The sequence below is a fragment of the Fukomys damarensis genome, unplaced genomic scaffold (assembly GCF_012274545.1).
Source record: "Fukomys damarensis isolate Sample0158 unplaced genomic scaffold, DMR_v1.0_HiC HiC_scaffold_21, whole genome shotgun sequence".
Taxonomy (NCBI): Eukaryota; Metazoa; Chordata; class Mammalia; order Rodentia; family Bathyergidae; genus Fukomys; species Fukomys damarensis.
In genome coordinates, this window is record NW_022900933.1 from 7,827,314 (window position 1) to 7,839,697 (window position 12,384).

The following is a 12,384-nucleotide window of genomic DNA, read 5'->3' on the forward strand; positions in this document are numbered from 1 at the left end:
TGTATTGGTACGTCACATTGAGTTTGTGCATCCACCAGCTGATGAGCATCTGGGTTATTTCCAGTGTAGGCTATCATGAACTGTGCTGCTGCTATAAACATTTGTGTACAGGTTTTTCTCTGAACATAGGCTTAGGCTTTCAGTGTGCTTAGGTAGATATCCACGAGTACAATTGTTAGTCTTGTGGTAACTGTAACTTTTTGGAGAGCCATCAAACTTTTCCACATCCTTACTTAATTACCTAAATTCTTTATTATGGCGAAAATCAAAGTGGTACGAAGTGAGGTCTCACTTCATAGTTATGAAGTGGATTTGATTTACATTTGCCCAGTGATTGTGGATGTTGGCTCTCTTTCCATGTCTTCTTGGCCCTTCGTACCTCTTCTTTGGAGAAGTGTTATCCTGATTTTTTGCCTATTCTTTAATTTAGCTGTCTTTTATTATTATCATTATTGTTGTTGTTGTTGTTGTTGTTGTTTAGTAGGGACTCTCTATGTAGTCCAGGTGAACCTTGAACTCACTATGTAGCCCAGGCTGGCCTCGAATTCACAGTGATCCTCCTGCCTCAGCCTCCAGAGTGCTGAAACTACAGGCGTGCGCTACCACACTGGGCTAATTTGGTCGTCTTTTGTCATTGAGTTGTTAAATGTACTTTACATATGATTGATAAATTGGAGTTCACTTTCATTACGTGACCAGATATTTACTTCCTTCTATCATTATCAGAATATACTGGTGGAAAATATGCCTTTTGTAGTACTTTGCTCTTGCCCATCATTTTGGTAGTCATGTTTTTCTTCAGTCTGTGCTTGCTTTGTAAGAGTGCCAGGCAACACGGGTCCCATGGTACAATGATGATGCCTTTTAGTTTTGCAGAGCATTTTCACAGACATTATTTTTTTCCATTTGGTAATCTCTGCTTTGTGGATAAAGAAACCAACTCTAAACTGGGCCCAGTGGCGCAGGCCTATAATGCCGGCACTCTGGGAACTGAGGTAGCAGGATCAAAAGTTCCAGCCCAACCTGGGCAACTTAGCAACTCATGTCTCGAAATAAAATATAGAAAGATCCGGGCATGGTAGTGCATGCCTGTAATCCCAGCACTCGGGAAGCTGAGGCAGGAAGATCACTGTGAATTTAAGACCAGCCTGGGCTACATAGTGAGTTCCAGATCATTCTCAACTACATAGTGAGACCTTGTCTCAAAAAAAAAAAATGTAGAAAGAGCTGGGGAAGCCAGATATGGTGGCCTATGCCTGTAGTCCCAACACTTGAGAGGCTAAGGCAGGAGGATCACCCCAAGTTCAAGGCCAGCCTGAGCTACATAATGAGTTCAAGGCTAGCCTGGGCTGCATAGTGAGAGTCTGTCTCTAAAGGTCCAATCCCCAGCACTGAGGGAGCCCCCTCTTGGATTAAATAATTTCCCAGGCCAGAAAGCTAACAGAGAGTATAGCTGATCTACACTCTTGCCCTATGTTGTTTCCCTGGGCTTCGCTTCCCAGGCCCAGCTCTTCCAGTGCCGACCCTTCTGATCCGAGGGTTCTTTTCCCTTCACCCATTCTGGAACATGACCTTCCCTGGGAACTGGGTGCATGACCTCCATTCCCGGCTGCAGTAAAGTCACTGAAAACCTCTAGTGCCCATCCATCAAGAGGCCCGGATCAGGTACATAGTTGGTTGTGGAAGGAGACAACCTCCAAGCTACGTCTTCTGACCGGTCCGTTTGTGCTTTTCATACAGGTCGGCCAGCTCAGAGCCTCCATGCAGTCGGTGCTGGCAGACTGGAAGACCTACAACCAGCTCTGTGAGGAGGTGACTATGGTGGTGACCTGCTTCAGGTACCGCATGGAGCACAGCGAGCCGGGGGCTCTGTCGCTGGAGGCCTTGGCACACCAGGTGCAGAGCCTGCAGGTGAGTTAACAGCTCGGCGCAGGGCAGGGCCTCATGGCTCAGCAGTGCACACCAGTGCGTGTGTGCTCTTCACAGAGAAGCACAGAACAGTGTGTTCATCAGCAGTGTCCATGCCTGAAATTCCAAAGTGAATCACATAGCCGGAGTGAACCTTTATTGTATATGCTGAAATTTTCATGTCCACATTGTTGCACAATTTAAATGCTTGCTAGGTTTATTTGGTGTAGGTATTTTTGTTTCCACTTGGTCTGGGGCTGTTTGTTTGCTTTGTAGTACGGGGGATTGAACCTAGGGCCATCCCTAGCCCTTTTCATTTTGAGACAGGTTCTCCCTAATTCCCTAAGTAACCCAGGCTGGGCTTGAATGTGCATCCTCCTGTCGTAGCCTCCCAGTGTCTGGGATAACAGGCACATGCTACGAGCTTGTTTTTGTTTTCAGCTTACATTTCAACTTCAAGGAAGGAAGGAATGCCTTCTCGTTTGTTTCCTCCCCGTTCCTGATGGTTTCTCCCCATCCTGTAAGGTCTGCGTGTCAGTGATACCTGTGTAGCAGTGATTGCTGAGAAGCTGCTTCCTGAGTTGGAGGTCACTGGGCCATCTGAAACTGCCCTTCTTATTCTGTTCTCTTAGTGTCTCCAAGATGAAGCCGAGAACCAGGAGGGGAGTTGGGAGAAACTGCAGGAGGTCATTGGCAAACTCAGAGAGTCCTGCCCCTCAGTTGCTGAAATAATCGAAGAGAAATGCCAGGACACTCATGCAAGGTGTGTTTTAAGACCCAGTTGGAATCACAGAGTGGATAACTTGATGTTGGGCCTTGTGAGGTCTTCTTAACCCGCTGAGATGACTGGTTCCTTGTTACTCTGCTGTCCGAGCTCATGTACTGCTCATGGTCACGAACGCTAGTCCCAGCTTGCGTGGTGTTGGGGGTGACAATGTAGAGACACCTTCGTCACAGCGTGGCACCTACGGAAGGCGTGCTCAGTGCCTGGGCTGTCACAGGTCACCAGGACCCGATGCGGAAGCTCGCTAGATGGGCGCAGATGTGCAGTCCGCTCGGGCCGTCACACATTGGACGTGTAAGGTGCCTAATAATCAGGTGTTAAGTTGCCTCTTGGCAAGGTTATCTGTGGGGCTGGAATTTTCTGCTGCCCCACTTCTTGTGGGGTCTGAAAGCTCTTTCCTGGGACTGTGGCCCTCGCTTGTGGCAGGCTCCTGCGTGAGTGGGGCAGGAAAGTTGGCCTGAGGCTGATTTGCTTAAGGAGTGGCGTATGGGAGTGACTGCATCCAGCCTTGCTCCCCGCACAGCGCCGCGAACCAGCACTGAGGCAGGACTGAGAGGAAGGACAAATCACGCACCCCCAGCGGCGTCCTTGGGTCCCAATCCAGTGACTGTTGGAGGGGTGGGAGGGGAGGCGCAGAAGGAGCAGAAATCTGCCCGGCTCCCCGTCCAGATCAGGGCCACCCACCATCAAGACCCGAGGCGACCAGTGGCTGCTGAGGGAGTTCAGGTCCCCGCTGCACATACATACGACAGACTAGTCGCAGACCACATGTTCAGCCACTTAAGGGCTTCTCTTTTTTATTAATGAATGGGATTATATTTTAAAATTAAACGGGGAAGAAACAAAAGCTTCTACAGTGTATGTATGAAGTCATTCCCTTTATTTGAACTTTTACATAGTAGTATTTTGTTTTTATAATTGTGAAACAAATTTTATTTGACATACAAATAACTTAAGTAAGACCCTGTCTAAAGACACTGTCCATCAGGCCTACAATTCGGCACTTTCTCCACACTGCACCTAAGAGACATTCCTAGATATTTCCTGCCAGTCAAGTTTTGTCATTTCTTTAAACATTATAAATGAAGTAAATAGCCTAATTTAGGTGTCTGTGTAGTGGTGATGCTATTAATTTTAAAAGCATTTGACTGTCTTCTTAGTAATCCACCTGTTATTTACTTCCTGAGAGAGTTGCACTTTTGCTAGAAGGGAAAAGTGTGGAATGAGGATTCCGTTGCTTGTATTGTGCTGCCAGGTGGAGCCAGGTAAACCGAGACCTTGCAGACCGGCTGCAGAAGGCCCAGAGCCTGTCCCAGCTCTGGAAAGCCTATCACAGCGCTCACACAGAAGCCATAGCCAGGCTGGAACAGCAGGAAGCCAAGTTTCAACGGCTTGCAAAAATCAACATGTCTGGAAACAACCTGGCGGAGATCTTGCCTCTGGCCCTGCAGGACACACAGGTGGGTGCAAAGCCCCTTGAGGAAACAGACCCCAGGGTCTGAGGGACAATCTGGAGAAGTAGGACCTGGGCTAGCTGGGCCGGTGCGGCTGGGAGGACAGGCAGCAGCTCAGACATCAAGCCCAGGCAGCAGCTGGGTCAGGGGGACCCGACACCACCTCGTTCCAAGTGCACACTTTCACTCTAGCAGTTATCTGTAAAGAAAAGGCCTCATACAGCCTCTGAAATAAAAGCAAAATTGTCTTGTCTGAATGGACTCATCTAAGAATGATAGCTGTTGAATCTCTTGCCTTAGAAATAATCATAGATTTGATGCTATATTCGTATGACTTTTCCACGGACTTAATGATTTTTTAGATTGTATTTAAAAGCAGTACAGTTTCCTCTGCAGTTGTTTTTCCTACTATTAAGAAATAACCAGAAATTGAAGACTTTGTAGTATTAAACTTGTTGACCAGATATATTTTGTCTTTTATGATACTATAGGTCAAATAAAAAGAGCTAACCAATTTAATTAAAGAGACAAGAATCCAACCAGTCTGTTTTATAATTACCATCCCTAATCTGTTTAAAAACAAAACAAAAATCTCGAAATTTCATGCACACAGTATTATCAGGTGATGCTATTAATTTTATTATTATTTTGAGGAAACCCTCAATCAGTCTGATTGAAATTTTACAGTTTTTGCAAATTAATCCATTTACATCAGACAGTCTAAGGCAGGAGACAGGATTGCACTGATTTTTGAAACGGTATAAAAAGCAGATGTTGTTTTCAGTACTGGAGATTAAACTCAGGGCTTTCACACTGGGCTACAGCCTCACTTCTTTTTATTTTTATATTTATTTTGAGGCAGGGTCTTAATAAGTCACTAAGTTGCCTGGCTGGCCTCTAACATGCAATCTTTGTGCCTCAGACTCCTGGAGTGCTGGAAAAAGTAGATACAGTAATTAGAAATTGAAACACATTAGCCCTCCTAGATGATCTTCCACCTCTCCAGAGTAGCCTCAACTCTACTGAACAGTGGTCAGTTTTAGCTCAGAACTGACAAATTTCAGAACTGCACCAGTGATACGTATCATTTGAAGAAAGTTTTTTTCACTTGTTTCAAATGAATGTAATAAAAAACTGTATCCGTAAGTTCAGGGTAGAAATTCTCCTAGAGGTTGATGGAATGGCAGGGTGCAGGGCATTCTCATAGGAAAGAAGGACGCATTTATGACTGCTCTTCCTCTCCAGGAGCTGCAGCAGGATGTGCAGGAGACTAAGGAAGCCTTGCTCCAAAATTCCACCCTCCTGGATCGGCTCCCACGACCTGCAGAGTCCAGCACCCCTGAGCTCCTTTCTGGGCAGCTGCACGCCCTCCAGAGAGCTGCTTATTTGGAAAAGATGCTGCTTATGAAAGCAAATGAATTTGAGGTTGCTCCTAATTTTCCACTCTAGTGTAGTCTTGGCCATCTGCACGCTGCTCTGCAGCTCTTACGTTCTGGGAAGTGACCCTGCTGGAAAGGGCCCAAACATGCGTGCCTCTGCCTCTGGTCGCATGGGCACTGGGCAGACCTTAAGCCACTGTTGTTCTTTATTGAGCATGTTGGGAAGAGAAGTAACTTATTTCATACGCTGCCCAGATCTGGATTATTTGGATTGCTAAGTAGGGAAATTGAATCATAGAAGAATCTGCTTGAGGTATGGCCATTTACTGTATTCCTTATTCACTTTGTGAAAAGCTCTCAGTTTGGGAGCTGTGGAGTATAGAGGCCCAATATCTCAGTATGAGCAGAAAATGACTTGACTTGTAGTACCCGGGGAGCAGAGTACTTGCTGGCTTTCCCCCTCCGTGTGGTGAACCATTCACCCAGGAAGGCTCAGAGGCACAGGGGGAAACGTGGGTCTTCAAATAATCGTGTCTGAATTCTTGAGATAGTAACAGACTGTTGTGGGTTGAATTCTTATCAGCCCCCAAGGCTCTTTGTTATATGTGATCCTGAAAATTGTTTCTAATGAGAATGTGTCTCTTTCTAGTTTATTCTTTCACAGTTTAAGGAGTTTGGAGAGCAGCTGGAATCTTTACAGGATCTTATTAAACACGAGGAAGAAAATTTGGATAAACTTTACCAGCTAGAAAAAGAAGAAAATCCTGACTCATTCCTGGTATTGGCAATATTTGTCTTTCCAAAGGACTTAGACTCAGCATAGATTAAAAATAAGCTAATTACTGTTGCACTGTTGAATCTGTTCACATCCTAATTAGCTCTTGAATACAGTCATCTACTTGTTATTCATTCCTGCCCTCATTCTTCTAAGGTCTAGAAAAGTAGAACCGAGGGGTCTATTTTAGTAATATGTCATAGTAACTTATGGATTTTTTAAAATCTTGAGATCTTTACGGATTAACTTCAGTGAACCAGAATAATTGAGAGATTGCTGTTGTGATTAATTGAATCCGGTTAGTTGAAGATCAAGTATAAAATATTTTCATTAAAATCATGTGTTTTCCCTTTTTTATCACCTTGGTTCTGTATAGTTAACATAAATAGATGAAAGGGTTTAAGAATTCTGCAACTTGTAGTTCCTCCAAGAATTGATTACCGTAACCTAGATCAGGACTCAGCAAGCTGTTGCATGCATCCAAATCTGAGTTCACCTCCTGTTACTGTGAGTTGTTTTATTCCAACCCAGCCCTGGCCTTCCATTTACACATTCTCCTGAGAGTTTTCTTGCTTCAAGGGCAGAGTTGAATCGTTGCTACTGAGACCTTACGGCTCACAAAAACCTAAAATATGTATGACCCAGCCCTCTACCCGAGCTGTTTACTGACCCTGACCTAAGACTCTGACAGCAGAGTTCTGCAGCGATAATGCCGACACTGCAAAAGATGTTTAACGTATTGTTGACCTCGAGGCTTCCCTGAAATATCTTTTAAAAATAAAAGTTTGATGTTTTTGCTTTCTTGTGATTTCACATTCTACCAAGATGTGGCTAGAAAATTTTCGTACAGTTTAAGTACCATCTTTTACTAGAGTCATATTAAGGATCAAATTTTTATTTGATGTACAAACATGCCATATGACCTATGGAAGGTCAGATTGTTGGCAAACTGTATAGGACCTAAAGGTCTAATATTGGTCTTTTTCTTTTCTTTTCTTTTCTTTTTTGCGGAACTTGGGAATTGAACTAGGGACCTTGTACTTGCCAGGCAGTCACAGTGCCACTGAGTCACATCCCCAACCCACCTACTGGTCTTTTTTTAAAGCCTGTGTTTAATCTTGCCAAGTGTACGATCCCCTCCTGCTTCCTGGGCTGGGTAGGTGCTGCAGGTGAGCAGGCTGGTATTCTGGGTCACGCACAGCCTTGGGAGCCAAGTTCAGGGCCATTTCTAGCCCTGTCTCGTTCCTGATGGGCAAGTCATTGACCTGTTTAGGCCCCGTTTCCCCTCATCCGTGAGGTGAAGCACTGATTTCATCATGTGGGTGTCTTCCTGGCATCCAAAAGCCTGGATTTGTCTTCCTTTATTTTCAACTAGAATCACATGCTGGCGCTGACGGCCCTGTCGCCCGACATGGAGCGTCTGAATGAGGTCAGCCTCAGGCTCCCGCTCAGTGACGTGGCCGTGAAGACCTTACAGCGCGTGAACCGGCGGTGGACCCGGGCCACGGCCACAGCGCTGGACCGCTGCAGGTGGGCACATCCCCCTCTGCGTGGCTTCAGCTGCGGCCAGACAAGCTGCGCGGGCTCAGCAGTGGCTTTACTCCATGGCTCTGCTTTGTTTGTTTTTAAACCTCCACAGTGAGCTTCAGGGAACCGGACTCCGTGAGCACTTTCTTCGTTATTGTGAAAAGTGGGTCCATCTCTTGGAGAGGCTGGAAGAGGCCCTTGGAGTGAAGCCCGCCGACAGCCTCCCGGCTCTCCGGGAGCAGCAGAAAACATATGAGGTAAAACCTGTGCTCTGTGCCACCTGGAGGCCCTCACTTTGGGGCTGGAGTCAGGGAACATCGTGTCTAAATGAAAAACAGCGAGCACCTGTCTGTCTCTGAACTGCAGAATGTGCGTGTTTAAGCCCATCCAGTTATCAGATGGTCATTTTTAAAATGCTCGCACAATTCGTGAGTTTTATAACATTTTGTTCTGCTCTACTTGTTAGTAATGCTACTCATAGGTTCTGTGGTTCATGGACGCTTTTAGACATTGCTCCTACAGAATGCAAATATTAGACCGTGCTGCTGCCAGCGGACTTAAACTACCTCGGCTCATCTTCGCCTTTTCACTGATTCATTCTCTGTAGTGTTTCTCCGGAACAGTAGTCAGTGCAGCCTTAAGTGTTTTACAGAGGAGTTTCTACCACACCTCTGCTGGTGGATATTGGTATTACTCCTAGCGGCTGGCTGTGACAATGCACGCCTGTAATCCCAGCGCTCTGGGAGGTGGGGAGAGAAGGAATCTGAGTCCTACCGCAGCCTGAGCAACTCAGCACATTGGCCAGACATGCTTTCAAAATTTAAAAGAAAAAAAAAATTTTTTTTAAAGAGTTGGGGGTGTAGCTCAGGGCAAAGACCTGGGTTCAATCTTCATACTATAAAAAAGAAAAGAGTCAAAATACTCCTAGTGGTGAGAGGCAGATTCTGTATTTCAGAAGTAGGCATTAGTTCACTGTAACTTTTTAATGTAAATGATATAAATCATTGCTAAATTAAGATCACCCAATGAAGTCAAGCATGTAGGCATAGTTCTTATTAGACCTGTTTGCTTTCAAGATTATGTTCATAGGTGATGTTGAGGTGATGGTTGAAAGTGTTTTTCCCCTGCAGTGGGGCTCTAATAATTTAAAAATAATTCATCTGTATATCTCTGAGAGCTTTGATTTTTAATGAGATATAAGTTCCAGATTCATAGACTTGAATTCCACTAGCTCCTGTTTTATATTTTGACTAATACACAGATGTTAGAAGCCGAAGTGTCTGTAAACCAGATGATTGCTGATGCTTACGTCACTCAGTCCTTACAACTCCTGGACACAACTGAAACAGAGAGGAGGTAAGCCGTCGGGGACTTGAGAAATGAGTGCAGTTGGTCAGGGCAGACTTGACGGGTCTTTTTATTTCTTTTGTACATATTTACGGGGTACAGTGTGATAGATCAATAAATATATACAACATGCGCTAATCAAGTCAAGATAATTAGCCTTTCCATCTCCTTATTATTTTGTTTGCAGCCTTCAGACTCCTCTCTTGTCATTCTCCATAAAATACATACTAGGACATTGGGAGTATGATCACTTCCCTGTGCCAAAACCCACTAGAATCATCCCTCTGTGCTGCTGTCCATACGTGCACCCTCCTGTGAACCCAGACCGCATCTGTGCCCTTTAGCACATTAGCTGGTAGAGTTCATGGCCCGTTCTCCACCTGTGCATCAGGACCGACTCCTCACTCTGTGGCCGTCAATGATGGAGCTTTTCCTAGGCTCTGCAGATGCGGTCACAGTGCAGAACCTTGGGAAAATACCCAGAATGACTCCTCTGCAGTATGTTTTCCTCTCTGTCCTCACCCTCATAGTGTCCTATTATTTAAGAATAAGTTTCAGAGTGTCGCTGTCCCAAGTGGGAAGGCACATCTGAAACAAGGGCTGTCTCTCCAGCGGTGTTGACCGTGAATAGAGCCACCCGTGCATCTGATGCTTGTGGTGACAGCCCTGAAAATACTTTTCCCTCTCAGCCTCCACATATCCCTGAATCTTCTTCCAGCCTAACTAATATAAAGCCCACTCTTCCCACTCCTAAGTAATAAGTTTAAGCCAGTTCCAGGAGGACAAGCTAGTTTTGATCTGATTTGATTTGATCAGCATGACAAAGCAGGCCTTTCCCGAAATAAATAAAAATCCTTCTCATGTGAAAAGTATTATTTACCTGGAACAGAGCTAGCTGAGTAGTTACAATAAAGCACACTCCCTGTGGTTAAGAGCGTGAGGTGCACCCTGCAGTGGTCAGTGGCATCGGAAGCCCTGCGTGTCAGTGTCTCATTGGTCCACTTCAGATTTCCAGGCAGCTGAGCGTGCTGTGGGGATGACAGCATGTACGCCAGAAGGTGCTGCGCCTCCCAGAGCGCCCCTAACAGAGCTCAGATGTGAAGGAGTGGCTTGTGCAGAGCACGTAAATTTGTCAAGCCAACTTGGGCCTCTGTCCCCTGCTGATAGGTTTTTCTTTTGTCCTGCATGCTCATGCCAGACTTCTCTCCCCATCCGTTTTCCTCAGACCAGAATTCATCTCCGAATTCTCAGAGCTGGTGGACCGGTGGCGGAGTGCGGCCCAGGGCATTCAGCAGAGAAGACGTGAGGTTGCCGAGTTGATGCGGCAGCTCCAGTCCTCGGCCTCCACGGAGGTCCTGCTCTGCTTCCTCGCCAACACCAACCTCCTCCTGTCTGCGGTGAAGGGCCAGGCGCGCTGCAGCCTCCACCAGACCAGGAGTCTGATCCACAAGCTGAAGGTAGGGCGTGCAGGGGGCAGCGTGGGCCACGGCGGTCAGGGCCTGTGCGCCCCGTGCTGTCGTGGTGCGAGTGCGCTCTGTGCGGTGGCCAGGTGCGTCCCAGCATGGTGCCCGGCCCGTGGGATCAGACCCTCCACTGGGGAGCAAGACTCCTCGGGCTGGGGAGGGAAGAGGCCTGGGGTGGAGTAAGTAGGTGGCATGTTCCTTGGGGCTTTCGGTCCCCTTTGGACTTGAGAGAAACCACTAAACCAAACACCGCCGCCCAGAGTGCCGGACTGTGTGCGTTCATTTATCCAGCCATTGGGTGTCAATTAAACGCCTCCTCTGTGGTGGTCACCATTCTCAATGCTGGGCATACCGTGTGGACTAAGAAAATCCTGCTCTCGGGACAGCTAGGCAAAGTCACAAGAGGGTATCGGATTGCAGTCAGACTTATGTGTATAATTCAAACAGGGTCAGGAATGGAGGGGAAGGGGCTGCTTTACCTTGGGTCACGGGTGGCGAACCAGTGGTATGAGTGCAGCAGCCAGCATGCAGAGCCCTGTCTGCCGAGAGCCGAGTCACCCGCAGCCGCTCATCAGACATATTCAGGTTTAATTGCACTGTTGGCACTTTGCAGTTAATAAGTGGGTTTGGGTTGTAGTTGGCCACTCAGTGTCTAAGAAGTCCATCCTCACTGCCTCAGGTGGTCTCTGAGATTGTGGCATTTTTCTCTCTCTCTCTCTCTCTCTTTTTTTTTTTTTTTTTTTTTTTTTTTTTTTTGAGACAGGGTCTCACTATGTAGTTGAGACTGACCTGGAACTCACTACGTAGCCCAGGCTGGTCTCGAACTCACAGCAATCCTCCTGCCTCAGCCTCCTGAGTGCTAGGATTACAGGCGTGCGCCATCATGCCCGGCTTGAGATTGTGGCATTTAAATTGGGACCTGTATGATCTGAAAGAGCCAGCCAGGCAAGGATCTGAGGAAAGAGACTTTCAGGCAGAGAGAATGTCCTGCCCGAAGTCCCTGTCTTGGTTGAGTTCCCATTGCTGAGACATAATACTTGACACGTGCGACTTAGAGGGGCGGAGGTTTATTTTGGTTAGGGTTTCAGTCCATAATCAGCAGGTAGAAACAGGATGGCAGAGGAAAGGGCGCCCAACCCACAGCAGCCAGAAAGAGCAAAGGGAGCAGCTGAGGACAAGAACGTACCCTTCCGGTGACCCCGTCCAACCAGGCTCCACTCCTGACAGCACGTCCAAACTCAGCACGGACAAATCCTTTGGAAGGATGGGGACTCCGTGGTACCACCCCCTTCCAAATGCCTGAGGCTTTGTGGGAGACGTTTTAGATCTGAACCCTAACAGTCCCCATCTGTTATGTTTAGATCTACAATGTCGCCCAGACACAGCCATATTTTATCTTTTTTTGATTTGCTCTCTCCTCTTCCATATTTGTTTACCATAATGTGCCCCTTCTTCTCTTCCGGGTTACCATGGTGATAACCAGTAGGAATGATCATTTCAGATTTGATACACTCATCATTTTCTTAATACTCATATCTTGTAAGCTTTTATTTTACAAAGCATATTTTTAAAATTTCTCTGAACATTCAGTCATTGCATCAAAAATTTTTATCTCATGGGAGCCAGAAATTATTTTAAGACTTTAAGATTTATTATTTTTATTATTTTAAGATTTTAATTTTATCTAATTTGGTACTATGCTGTGCTCGAGGCAAAACATTAGCTGTTGGTGTGCATGATGTGCTTG

At 46.3% G+C, this 12,384-nt stretch overlaps 1 protein-coding gene across 6 annotated transcripts in view; it reads left to right on the forward strand.

Moving 5' to 3' along the window:
• Syne2 (spectrin repeat containing nuclear envelope protein 2) overlaps nt 1-12,384 on the forward strand; it is a 310,603-nt gene that overhangs the window by 240,592 nt on the left and 57,627 nt on the right. For all 6 annotated transcript variants that reach the window (XM_010602996.3, XM_010602997.2, XM_010602995.1 and 3 more), the window contains 9 exons: nt 1,741-1,911; nt 2,541-2,671; nt 3,948-4,152; nt 5,392-5,571; nt 6,175-6,303; nt 7,676-7,830; nt 7,940-8,084; nt 9,089-9,183; nt 10,400-10,631. In XM_010602996.3, the coding sequence (XP_010601298.1) occupies nt 1,741-1,911; nt 2,541-2,671; nt 3,948-4,152; nt 5,392-5,571; nt 6,175-6,303; nt 7,676-7,830; nt 7,940-8,084; nt 9,089-9,183; nt 10,400-10,631 (1,443 nt within the window). The remainder of the gene's footprint in view (nt 1-1,740; nt 1,912-2,540; nt 2,672-3,947; nt 4,153-5,391; nt 5,572-6,174; nt 6,304-7,675; nt 7,831-7,939; nt 8,085-9,088; nt 9,184-10,399; nt 10,632-12,384) is intronic.